General features: G+C 51.6%; 1 protein-coding gene across 1 annotated transcript in view; it reads right to left on the minus strand.

The window, feature by feature from the left end:
* SLCO5A1 (solute carrier organic anion transporter family member 5A1) overlaps window positions 1-13,795 on the minus strand; it is a 45,022-nt gene that overhangs the window by 4,333 nt on the left and 26,894 nt on the right. The window contains exons 6-9 of the mRNA XM_038766530.1: window positions 12,083-12,247; window positions 5,947-6,145; window positions 1,303-1,462; window positions 655-896 (exon numbers count right to left, since the gene is read on the minus strand). Of these exons, the coding sequence (XP_038622458.1) occupies window positions 655-896; window positions 1,303-1,462; window positions 5,947-6,145; window positions 12,083-12,247 (766 nt within the window). The remainder of the gene's footprint in view (window positions 1-654; window positions 897-1,302; window positions 1,463-5,946; window positions 6,146-12,082; window positions 12,248-13,795) is intronic.

The raw sequence follows: 13,795 nt of genomic DNA on the forward strand, positions 1-13,795 counted from the left end.
TCCCTCATCTGTAAAATGGGGATTAAGACTGTGAGCCCCCCGTGGGACAACCTGATCTCCTTGTAACCTCCCCAGCGCTTAGAAGAGTGCTTTGCACATAGCGCTTAATAAATGCCATTGTTACTATTAAAATACCCGGCATGTATCAACTGAAGCAGAGAAGCAGCGTGGCTCAGTGGAAAGAGCACGGGCTTTGGAGTCATGAGGTCGTGGGTTCCAATCCCGACTCCGCCACTTGTCTGCTGTGTGACTTTGGGCAAGTCACTTAACTTCTCTGGGCCTCAGTTCCCTCATCTGTAAAATGGGGATGCAGACTGTGAGCCCCACGTGGGACAACCTGATTACCTTGTATCTCCCCCAGCACTTAGAACAGTGCTTTGCACATAGTATTTCAAGCGCTTAGTAGAGTGCTCTGCACATAGTAAGCGCTCAATAAATACGATTGATGATGAACTGAACAGTCGCCTTGGGTATCTACATACCTGAACTTTGAATTTCCCAGGTTCTGATTACTGCTCCGTTGGTAAAACCCTTTGTACCCGTGGGTGCTCAATAAAGCTAGATCTCTGCCCATCCATCGCCTGCTACTGTGTTCTATGTATTCCCCTTGCCTGATTGCGCGGGTGCCCCTTGCAGGCGGGTGAACGCCCTCACCTGAGTGTCACTATGATGGCGGACGGCTGGGCACAGGCGGTGATGAGGGTCACGATGAAGAGGAAGACGAGGAAGGGGATGAGGGTGTTGCAGCTGCGGTGGCACTTCCCGGACACGGCATAGCCGTTCTCACTGAGATAGGTCTTGACGATGACCAGGCGGAGCTGGCCGTGCCGGCCAGCCGTGGGCGGGCTGATGACCTGGCGACTCTGGACGCAGGCACAGTCGGTGTAATTCCGGCCCTGAGAAACGACGGGACAGACTAGACCAGAGTGCTGCCATGGCCTCGCCCCGCCCAGTTTCCCGCCGCCCCGTGGGGCTCATTACTCATTACCACCCTCGTTGGGGCCCGGCTTGGCCAGAATGCAGCTGCGGGGGGTCAGGGTAGCGGTGACAGTGACAGAAACTCGGGGCTGTGGTACACTTGCCCCCCGGCAGAGATTGGGAAAACAGCTGCCAGCTTTGCGCTGCAGGCCACGGGGGCACGACGGGGCAGGGGACCGGGATGGGACGGGCTTCCCGGCCAGGGCAGGCCACAGTTGGCACCTTTTTGTCAGCACCAACTGGAAGCCCTCTGATGTGTGTGAGGCCGGGGTCCTGCTCAGCAGTCTTGGGGCACCTCCCCCCACCGGCACGCGGACAACTCACCCCGAGGCTGAGGTTGCCGGCGCTGGCGCAGCCGGCCAAGCAAGGGTTGAAGTAGGTGATGCCATCCGATCCACAGACGGGCTCGTATTCGTGCGTCCTGCAGCCGCAGTTGACATTGCAGCTGCCTGTCAGGTTGCGGTGGGTCACAGTGAGGAGGGGGCTGGGGGAAGGAGCAGAGGGAGACAGAGCAGTCAGCAGCGCGCCCCACATAAGGCGATCCAAGACCCTCATCCACCAGCACGGCACGACGGGAGCCCGAGAACCTGCCCCTGCCCACAAGAGCTTGGCACATAGTAAGCATTTAACAAATACCATAATTATTATTATTAGAGCCCGGTGGGCACAGTTTAGGGGAGCGAGGCTTTGGCCGTACTTGGCAATGAAAATTGGTCCCTGGGGCCTGGAATCCCTGGCTCCCTCCCGGAAACCAGCCTCGCGGGGGGTGGGGGGGTGGATGGAAGGAGGGCAATGCACAAAAATAACAATAATAATAACTGTGGTTTTTAATTAAGGGCTTACTATATGCCAGGCACAGTGCTAAGCACTGGGGTAGATACAAGCTAATCAGGTCCCGCATGAGGCTCAAAGTCTAAGTAGGAGGGGGGAAACACATTGAATCTCCCCCATTTTGCAGAGGAGGGAAACTGAGGCACAGAGAAGTGAAGTGACTTGCCCATGGTCACACAGCAGGTCAGTGGCAGTGCCAAAATTAAAATCCAGTTCCTCTTGACTCCCAGGCCTGTGCTCTTTCCAACAGTGCTTCTCTGTGCCTCAGTTATATCACCTGTAAAATCGGTGTGATAAGCGCTTAATATAATAATGATGGCATTTGTTAAGCGCTTACTATGTGCCAAGCACCGTTCTAAGCGAGAGAAACTGAGTCCACAGAGAGGCAATGGGCTCCCCCACCCTCACCTTCCCCCATTCTGAAATAGAGTCCAGTCTCCCAGGGCAATTTTCCTTGATGTTTCCAGATCCAGTTGGAGTTGGAAGTGGCCACGGATGGGGTGGGCACAGCTCTGGCCTGCTGTGAGACCTGTGACCAGTCACTAAACTTCTTGGGCCTCAGTTTCCACTGTAAAATGGGGATAAGATCCCAGTTCACCCTGCCTAATAATATACTGTGAGCCCCACAGGTGATAGAGACTCTGCTAAGGGCTGGGCACACAAAATGTTTAATAAATAGGCACAATGATGACAACTCTTCTAGATTGGAAATCCCTCAAAAGGACACCAAGCTAACAGCTATCTCTAGCCTCTGAGACCCCTCAACTGGGCTTTCCAGGAAACCTCTCAAAATCACCAGCCTTCAGCCAGGGGGAAAAGATGGGCAGAGCTGTGGTACAAGTTAATCCCCTGATTAATCAGAAGTCATTACAGTCTCCCTGTGGCAGGAGGCATGGGGTCCAGAGGTTTTTGGGAGCTGGGGGAGAGGGGTGTCCCAAATACTATGTCCTCCTTTTGGGCCAGTTGCAGGAGGTGGCAGGATCTTAATTTAACAAACTACAAATGTCCCCTGGAATCGGTAGTCCTTTTTGTTTTTTCTACCCACTTTCACGGCAGTGATCAGTCAGTGGTGTTTACTGAGTGCCACTGAGTGCCGAGAATAAATCAGAGGGGAAAGCCACGCGTCCTCAGGCTTTCAGGAGCTGGCCAGCCAATAAGGCAGAAAAACAACTGGCAGAAGAACAAGGATTTGATGATAGTAGCGGCAAAACTATGACCTCATTTTGAGCTCCCCAAACCCTTGGGCGCTGGGGAGAGGCAGGAATTTAACCATCTCCATTTTACAGAAGTGGTTACTGAGATTCGAAGGGGTAAAGTGATTTGGCCGAGGTGACCCAGGGAGCAAGGGGCAGAGCTGGGGATAGGATCTGGGCCTGCCATCAGTCAAATGGGATTCACTTTTCCTACTAAGGTTCCTCATCAGATCCGCCTGCTAGACTGTTGCCACCTTAAAGGCCAGGTCCTCCTCCCGCCCCTCCGGAGTGTCTCCTCTGGGCCCCGGGGGCGGGGTGAGGGACCATTGGCGGTGGCAACCATTTTCCGGGGAGCTGGCCAACTTCACCACGAACATCCTCCTGTTTCGACCCAGACCACTGGCGAGGGGTTTCCAGCAGGTTCTCTGACCACACATTTGTATTCCTCCAAGCCTTAGCAGATGAACTTCCTCACACCAACCCCCAAAATTGTGCCCATCCACTAGGCATCTGTTACATTTATAGTCGCTTTCAGTACCTAGGAATCTATGTATCTAGAATCAATTCTACCCTGGACTATTTCCACCCACCCGCTCCATGGAAGTGGCCCTTAGGTTTCCGAAGACCTGCTCCTTGCTAAAATCGCACAGCCTCGACTCCATCCTAATCCTCCTCGCCCTCTCAGCTGCCTTCTGGGGATCTACCCCTAATCCTTCAAATCGCTCTTACCTCGGCTTCACTGACACTGTCCTCTCCTGGTTGTATCTCCTTGACCGCTCCTTTTCAGTCTCTTAAGTGGGCTCCCCTTTTCCACGCTCTAACAGCAGAAATCCCCCCAGACTCAGTTCTGGGTCCCCTTCTATTCTCCACCTAAACCCACTCCCTCAGTGAACTCATTTGCTTCTATGAAGCAGCGTGGCTCAGTGGAAAGAGCTCGGGCTTTGGAGTCAGAGGTCATGGGTTCAAATCCCGGCTCCACCAATTGTCAGCTGTGTGGCTTTGGGCAAGTCACTTAACTTCTCTGGGCTTCAGTTACCTCATCTGTAAAATGGGGATGAAGATGGTGAGCCCCCCGTGGGGCAACCTGATCACCTTTAACCTCCCCAGCGCTTAGAACAGTGCTTTGCACATAGTAAGTGCTTAATAAATGCCATTATTATTATTATTATTATTATTATGACATCAACTACCACCTCTATGTGAAGGATTCCAACACCTACCTCCCCAGTGCTGATTTTTTTTTTAAATGGCATTTGTTAACTGCTTACTGGGTCCCAGGCACTGTACTAAGCATTTGGGTAGATACAAGCTAATTAGGTTGAATGCAGTCCATGTCCCAAGTAGGGCTCAGAGTCTTAATCCCTATTTCGCAGATGAGGTAACTGAGGCACAGAAAAGTGAAATGACTTGCCCAAGGTCACACAACATACAAGTGGCAGTGCTGGGATTAGAACCCAGGTCCTCTGACTCCTAGGCCTGGGCTCTTTCCAATAGGCCTTGCTACTTCTCCACTAGGTCTCTCTCCTCCGCAGTCTTACAACTCCTTCTGTCTTCGAGACATCTCCGCTTGGATGTCCCACAGACGTTTCAAGCTCAACGTGTCCAAAACAGAATTCCTCATCTTCCCACTCATAGCCTGTCTTCTTTCTGATCTTCCCATCACTGTACATAGCACCACTATCCTCCCTGTCTTGCAAGCTCACAATCCTGGCATTATACTTGACTCATCTCTCCTTCAACTCGTAAATTCATTCAGCCACTCAATCCTGCCGGTGCTACTTACACATCTCCTGAATCTGCCACTCATCAAAACTGCCACCATGCTACTCCAAGCACTTTTCACATCCTGCCTTGATTACTGCATCAGCCTCTTCTCTGGCCTCCCCGCCTCCAGCCTCTCCGGTCCAGACTTCACTCTTCTACTTGAATCACTGTGCTAAAACATTATTGTCTACACACCTCCCCAGGCCTCAAAAACCTCCAATGTTTGACCATCTACCTCTGCATCAAACAAAAACTCCTGACCTTTGACTTTAAGACAACCAGCTTTCTCCCCTGACTTATCATTGTTCCGCTAGACTGTAAGCTCCTTGTGGGCAGAGAACATGTCTTCTGACTCTTAGATTGTACTCTCCCAAGAGCTTAGTACAGTGCTCTGCACACAGTAAATGCTCAATGAATATTCATTCATTCAATCGTATTTATTGAGCGTTTACTGTGTGTAGAGCACTGTATTAAGCACTTAGGAAGTACAAGTCGGCAACATACAGAGACGGTCCCTTCCCAACAATGGGCTCCCAGTCTAGAAGGGGGAGACAGACAACAAAACAAAACATCTGGACAGGTGTCAAGTCATCAGAATAAATAGAAGTAAAGCTAGATGCACATCATTAACAAAATAAACAGAATAGTAAATATGTACAAGTAAAATAGAGTAATAAATCTGTACAAACATATATATATATATATATATGTATACATATAGCTTTATTTCTATTTATTCTGATGACTTGACACCTGTCCACGTGCTTTGTTTTGTTGTCTGTCTCCCCCTTCTAGACTGTGAGCACATTGTTGGGTAGGGACTGTCTCTGTATGTTGCCAACTTGTACTTCCCAAGCACTCAGTACAGTGCTCTGCACACAGTAAGCGCTCAATAAATATGATTGAATGAATGAATATCCAACAGACGATCACTCTCCCCACCTTCAAAGCCTTAGTAAAATCACATCTCCTCTAAGAGGCCTTCCCCAAGACCTCAGCTCCCCTACTCCCTCACATTTCTGTGTGATCCTTGCACTGGATCTGCACTTTTTATTCAGCCCCACGGCACTTCTGCACATGTCCTCCTGCCCCTGCTACGAAGAGGGCCTTGGCTTCTGACCGGTCGTGGCCGGCTGGGGGTCGGGGATGTCGGACGCAAACGCGGCCCGTGGGCACTTACCCGGTGGTGTAGGGGATGTTGATGCCGCCCAGGCTGATGCTGTCGCAGCCGACGATGAAGAGCGTAGAGAAGCAGAGCAGCGATACCCCGCTGCAGATCATGGCCAGCTTGGCCGCCTCGCGGGCGCTCAGCCTCAGCTTCTTGATGATGTAGCCGCCCAGGACGATGCCCACACCAGCGCTGGGAACGATCACTACGCCTGCCAAGGGGGAGAAGGATGGATGAGGGCCAGCCGATCCGCCTTGCCCATCGGATGCTGCCCTGGCGGTAGGTGGTGGGGGCGGGGATCATTATTTATATTTATTATGTTCATTCATTCATTCATTCAATCATATTTATTGAGTGCTTACTGCGTGCAGAGCACTGTACTAAGCCCTTGGGAAGTACAAGTCGGCAACAATATATTAAATTACATATTAGATATAATATAAATATTATATAAATTATATATTGTATATTATGTAAATTATACATTATAAATATATTATAAATGAGCCCGTTGTTGGGTAGGGACCGTCTCTATATTTGCCAACTTGTACTGCCCAAGCGCTTAGTACAATGCTCTGCACACAGTAAGCACTCAATAAATACGATTGAATGAATGAATGAATATTACTTTATATATGCATTATCTGTATTAATAGACCGTGAGCTCCTTGTGGGCAGGGAATGTTTCTGCTTGCTTTTGTACTGTCCTCTCCCAAGCGCTTAGTACAGTGCTTTGCACATAGTAAGCTCTCAATTAATACAATTGAATAAATGAATGATCGGGGTGGAGGAGACTTCAAAGGCAACCCCCCTGCGGTGGGGAAAGAGGGGGACACACTAGGACCCCTGGAATCACGTGAGGGGTCCTGGAGGAAGCTTAAAAATGGAACCGAAGAGTAAAGGATTAAAACATCAGCAACAACAACAAAAGAAACTTCTGGCTGCAATGCTGTCTCAAGATTCCTTTGATTCGGTCCACAGTCCTACTCCATCCGGAACAGAAGATGATATTAACAATGAGGATGATGCGATGGAATTGCTGGGTAATTTTAAAACTTAATAATTCACCTTTCTCTTTTTATCTTTTCTTTAGTGAAAACATGAAGAACATTCATGTGCATCACTCTTAAAACAGGGTGTTCTAAAGAAGCCAGTCTAAATTCAGAATATTGCTCCTCCCCTTTTCCACGTAATACCAGAACTAGTTATCAGAGTGTTCTATCCCAGATATGTGCACAATCTCTGATTTTTTCTTCTTTCTGGTTATCTTTTTTTTTTGGCAAGCATTGCCTTACCTTCTGCAAATAAGAAAATTTAAATGGGCGCAGAGTATAGTCTGAACCATAATTTCTGATTGACTCGATCATATTTCATGGCATGTTTCCTAGAGGTTGTATTTGGACAATGGTTTTCATTTCAGTCATCTAGACTGTGAGCCCGCTGTTGGGTAGGGACCATCTCTATATGTTGCCAACTTGTACTTCCCAAGCGCTTAGTACAGTGCTCTGCACACAGTAAGTGCTCAATAAATACGATTGAATGAATGAATGAATGATTCAGTTTCAGGAAGGCCTGGACCAGATGCGTAGGGCGCTGGACAAACTACTGAAAATGGGGGTAGTTCTGTGGAGGGCGGGGAAGAGAGCCCCTGCTGCCCACAGCCCAGAGACAGGGACACACACACACAGGGCTGCCCACTCTGTGGCCATCTTGGGTTCCGTACTCCTTATTTTCAATTCTCCCTGCTCTTGCTGAGAGCAGCTGGACGGACAATGTTTCTCCTGTTTCCTCAGCACATATGACGATGATATGTCTTTCCGTCTCCCCCCGTTAGATTCTAAGGTCCTTGAGGGCGTGGCGGAGAGCCATCGCTTGGAACCACCTCATCCAGAAGGTCAGGTAGAGCGCCCTGCACCCGATCTGACCAGAAGGCACCCCACGCCTCTCGTGGTTTCCGACTACCACAGGGCCGCCCTTCCGACCCACTCTGCTGGCTCCCTTCCGATCGGCCTTTAGTCCACAAGAGCGCGGGGGCTGCCTCCTCCCAGAATCCCCCAAGACCCATGCTGTACCGCTCGTCCTAGGCCCGGCCCCCGACACAGGTGCACAGCTGAGTTGCCCGACCATTTCCAGGTCTCCAACCACAACCTAGCCAAAGCGGCTAACGACAGTCCGAGCTCCGGCTGAGCTGAGTTTCCAGCCTCTGCCCACCGAAAGGAGACCCGACGGTGTGCCCTGAGTTCTGCTCTTCTCTATTTGCGGGCACCATTGCCTAGCCAGGGGAGATTCCCCAGAGCGATGCCCTCCATCCCTCAACCCTTCCACACCCCTCGAGTGGCCTGGGCCCTGCTGATTGCCCGAGCCAAGCTAGAGCCTGCTCTTCTCTCTCCAGAGCTATTTTAGGGGCCAGCTTTCTCCCTGGCTCTATGCCTGGTCCTCCTTCCACTCTCCCTGGGTACTGGGGATTCCTCCTTCCTGCCTCCCCCGGCTTGTGCCCGCCGTCCCTTCTTCCATCCCACCACGGACTGCCCTCAGGGACGGCTCAGCCACAAGGGCCCGGGAGCTCTGGACACCTTGGAGATGCGGGGAGCTCCCTGGCCCTCTCCCTCCATGTTCTCAGGCACCGCCGACAGAATTTTTGCCTGCTCGGGCTGGGATTTTCTTTGGGCCGGCCTCCTCCTGCACCTGACCAGACCATGCACTCCTTGAGGGTAGAAACAGGTCTGATTCATTCCTGGAATTTCACCCCCAAGCGCGTTGAGTCGTGCAGGACCAAACACGTGATAAATATTCCATCAGGCCAGAGTGCAATGACCTGGCACCATCCCCAATCCCTGACCCAACCCCGGTCACGCAGTGAGTAACTCCTCAGTGGCCTAGGAGCACAGTCGATCCGTGACCAGCTACAAGCGCCCATCCCGTCCCCCGGCCCCATGGACAGGGGCCACAGTCATCAGTTGACAATCTGGCTGCAGCCCGGGCTATCCACGGCCCAGCGGGAGCCGGTTCTGGTTACAGAAAAGGCATTACCTCAACTTGGAATGCTTGTTCCATTATTTAGATGGAGAGGGGAGGGCGCTTCCTCCCAGCCTAGACAGACGCCAAGGCATTCATTAGCCTGAGGCACGCGGGGAGGGTGAAGGAGGGGAGCTTCTCTGAATTCCCAAGGGGAGGAAGGCAGCTTGGTGGTGAGGCCCCTGGACAAGGAGCTACGGGGGTGACTTGGTCCCTGGCCCGGTTCCTCTCCTGCCTGCTGGATCACCGGCAGTGGGCAGAAAGGGACTCCATTAAATTTGCTTTCCTTCTTGGGGTGTTGAGGGAGAAAGAGAGAGGGAGGAGGATGAGGAGAAAGGGACACCGACCCACCCTTCTGCAGACAGCAAAATGCTGGTCTCCCCAGACCACGGGAGGGGAGAATCCCCTGGGACGGCGAGGGGGCAGAGAGGGGGCTGGGGAGACAGCTGACCAGCCCGCCTGCCTGCTTGCCATCTCTCTTCATTTCCACACCACTTTTGTCCTTCCATATGAAGCCAAGTGAGAAATGACCAAAGGCCGAGTCGACCGCTGGCTCCCGGCCTGCACATTTTGGCATTCTCGTGGAAAAAAACCCAGCCCAAGCCTGGACTCCCTAGAGCTTACCTGGTCACTAGTTGCCGGCCACTGGGGATGCTCCCGCTGGCTAAGCCTTAGGACTGCTTTCCCGGAATTCCTGGGCAGCTCGGGGCCAGCCCTCGGGGCGGACCTCAGACCAGGATCATCCTGTAGTCCGGTCCCCCAAATTTCCAAAACCTCCCCAGATGCTTTCCCACAGAGAGACGGCCTCTGAGTGGGCCTGACTGGGTCGCCCCATGCCTACCCCGGCCCGGTGTGCAGTGCTCAGCATACAATAGACACTCAACCCCCTTACTATTCAAGCAGGAGGAATGACTTAGAGAGAAGTGGAAAAGGTGGGGACAACGGAGGATGGAACATTCTCCATCCACAACGCTGAGCCTCCGCGGTCCAAATCCCCAGAAGATGCTTAGCCAATCACCAGCCAGGCCACACACACTCACACTGCGGCTAGACCAGCTTGGCAGCCGGGGACTCCGGGATGCGGCCCTGGAGGATGGCTCTGGGCTTGCCGGCCGGCCCACAGAAATGCTCTCTCGCTGCCCCTGAGCTCCAGTGGCGCTGACCAGCGTCCGTCCAAATGAGACGGACCTCTGGAACCAGAGCCAAACCAGATATCCGTCATTCATTCATTCATTCAATCGTATTTATTGAGCGCTTACTGTGTGCAGAGCACTGTACTAAGTGCTTGGGAAGTACAAGTTGGCAACATATCAGCTCTCCTCGGACATGGGAGTCGCATCCCGGAAAACGCAAGAGGCCATTTCTGCTCCTGGGCTGACTCCTGAGATGGCACCATTCTCAGACCGTTACCAGGAGGCAACCATTCCTCTCTCCCCAGTAGCACTCCCCGAGAGGAAAGTCATGTCCAAACTGAACGGGCTGCACTCGGGGCAAAATAGGAAACACCAAAGAGATGTGGAGAAAGGGAGAGGGGTCAGACAGATCCCGAGAGAGACACAGACACGCTCACAAAGTGGCAGGTGGGGGGGTCCCTGAATGGGTAATAATAATAATAATAATGGTATTTGCTAAGCACTATGTGCCAAGCACTATTCTAAGCTCGGGACGCCCTTCCACCTAAAAACAAGAGACCAAACCACCACCGCCATCACGACTGGTCACTGCCACCTCTCAGACGGCGTCCCGAGCCCATCGTCAAACCGCGGCGAGGCCACTGGGCCATCCATGAGCCCAAGCACTCCTCGATGGGTACAGAGGGGACACTGGTCCCCTCAGCAGGCCACTGCCAGCAGTCAGCCACGGCCCCCACGGTCAACTGGGCCCGGGCTGCTGCGGGGAGGTGATGGATGAATTTGCAGAGAAAAGCCTGACCACTGGAAAGAGGGAGAGATGGTTGGCTTTCAGGCTGAAATTTGCAGCCTGCCTCTCTTCTGCCATACATAATAATAATAATGATGGCATTTGTTAAGCACTTACTATGTGCAAAGCACTGTACTAAGCTCTGAAGCATTGTTCTACATAAGGAGCTGCACCCCAGGATCTGAATAACCCAGTAGTAGTACTTATTGTAGTGGTTGTAGTTGTAATATCAGTGGTGGTAATAATAGTGACAGTGGTAGTAACGTAGTGGTTGTAGTTAATAATAATGGCATTTATTAAGCGCTTACTATGTGCAAAGCACTGTTCTAAGCTCTGGGAGGCTACAAGGTGATCAGGTTATCCCATGTGGGGCTCACAGTCTTAATCCCCATTTTACAGATGAGGTAACCGAGGCCCAGAGAAGTGAAGTGACTTGCCCAAAGTCACACAGCTGACAAGTGGCAGAGCCGGGATATGAACCCATGACCTCTGGCTCCAAAGCCTGTGCTCTTTCCACTGAGCCATGCTGCTTCTCTAGTTGTAGTTGTAATGGTAGTTGTAATGGTAATAATAATAATGATGGTATTTGTTAAGCGCTTACTAGGTGCCAAGCACTGTTCTAAACACTGGTGTCAATACAAGGTAATGAGGTTGTCCCACATGAGGCTCACAGTCTTAATCCCCATTTTACAGATGAGGTAACTGAGGTACAGAGGAGTTAAGTGACTTGCCCGAAGTCACACAGCTGATGAAGTGGCAGAACTGGGATTAGAATAATAAAAATAATAATAATGGCACTTATTAAGCACTTACTATGTGCAAAGCACTGTTCTAAGCGCTGGGGGGAGACAAGGTGATCAGGTTGTCCCACATGGGGCTCCCAGTCTTCATCCCCATTTTACAGATGAGGTAACTGAGGCACGGAGAAGTTAAGTGGCTTGCCCAAGGTCACACAGCTGACAAGTGGCGGAGTCAGAATTCGAACCCACCACCGCTGACTCCTAAGCCCAGGCTCTTTCCACTAAGCCACACAGTAGTAGTAATTGTACTTATTAAACCGGTGGTTTTCAATCCACCCACCACCCGACCACCGACTCTGGCCCTGTGCTGGGCGGCAGTGTGGGTGGGAGACAGGAGGCGGGTTCAGGGAGCGTGGAGAGGGAAGGGAGGGTTGGGGGGTGGCAGAGGAGGGGCCCTGCCGGCCAGGCCTTACCAGTGTAGATGCTGGCACGGGAAGCGGGGATGCCGAACTGGGACTCGATGAACTTGGGGATGAAGGTGATAAAAGCGGTGACAATGGCACTCTCAGCTGTATATGACAAACTCACAAAAAGGAATGTCATGTTGCTTAAGATCCTGCCAGCTGCTCTCGGGAGGTCTACGGGATGACAAAAATGACAGACGGATGTTATAAGCCATGGATGGGTGGCAGGCAGCTGGGCAGGGTGTCCCTGCGATGGAAAATCAAAATGGGAAAAGCAGGGTTTGGGTGGGAAGTAGCACCCCTTCCCACCACCGTTATATTGTTAACTGTGGTATCTGTCAAGCGCCGAGTCTGCCGAGCACTGTACTAAGCGCTGGGGGACAACCAAGATCATCAGGTTGGACAGAGTGTCCATCCCCCTCGGCGCTCACAGTCTACAGGAGAGGGAGAGAGAGCGGGTATTGGATCCCCATTTCACAGATCCAGGAACTGAGGCCCAGAGAAGTTCCGGGACCCACCGGAGATCACCCAGCAGGCTGGCGGCGGGGCCGGGATTCGAACCCTGGAGCTCTGCCATCCTGTGACCTGGGGCCAAAAACCAGGCGAAGGAAAAGATGACATGGATCCCGAAGGGGTGGTGATGTCCTCTTGGCTCCTTAGGCTCTGACATCAGCCAGACACGAGGCCAAACGGTGTTGGAAAATGTCCACCCCACCCCCTGGCCCACCCATCCCCCTACAAGATGAGCCAAGCGATCAGAAAGCACCAACCACTCTCCGCTCAGAAGGGTTTCTTCTGTCCACAGCCGTAATCTATTTTCCTGTCTATCTCGCCCTAGAGACTGGAAGCTCCTTGTGGGCAGGGAACGTTTCTATCAACTGTTGTACTGTACGCTCCCTGGAATCAATATTATTTATTGAGCCCTGTGTGCATAATGCTTGAGCACTATACTAGTGCTCAGTGCAGTGCTCTGCTCCCAGTCAGAGCTCAATAACTACCACTGATTGATTGACTCCGATCGACCAGGCTTAGAACGGTGCTTGACACGTAGAAAGCGCTTAACAAATACCCTAGTAATTATTATCACTGCCAGCCCAGGCCTCTGGTAGCAAAACAACCCAGAAGGCTTCAACTTTGGAACCACAAGTTAGGTTTTAGGAAAGATGAAGGCCATATCACAAGCGCCTTTAACAGTGAATAAAACAACTGGATAAGTGGCAGAGAGGAAGCAGTTGATAAAACTGATAATCTTTTTTTCAAGTTTGATATTTTTAAATGGCATTTTTTTTTCTGCCTGAAAAGGGACGGAGCGGGGGGGTCTGCACATCTCGGGAGAGGGAATGGGGGCAGGGAGTATTTGGGAAACAGCTCCTGAGGATTTCTTTCTCAGGATTTCTCAGTGTCACGGCCACCACTGAGGACTGGATCCCAAAACCTCCATGTGAAGTATGACGTGACTTTGACGGTGAATGAGGAAAAAGCTAAATCATTTTCTGCAAATGCCGACAATGAGAACTGCCATCCCACACAGAGACGAAACAGAAATCGAGTGTCAAAGGCCTTTCCACTGACCCGCCTTTGGAAAAGGATGAACAGCACGGGTGCACAGCGTTCAACTCCTTGACCTCCCCTAATCCTTCCTCCTCCCCGACGACGGTAGACATCTGTGTCTTCCCCCACTGCCTCCCCGAAAGGAGTGTCGATCTGGCTTCAGTGCAGTGG

Source organism: Tachyglossus aculeatus, chromosome 25 (assembly GCF_015852505.1).
Source record: "Tachyglossus aculeatus isolate mTacAcu1 chromosome 25, mTacAcu1.pri, whole genome shotgun sequence".
NCBI classification, from domain to species: domain Eukaryota; kingdom Metazoa; phylum Chordata; class Mammalia; order Monotremata; family Tachyglossidae; genus Tachyglossus; species Tachyglossus aculeatus.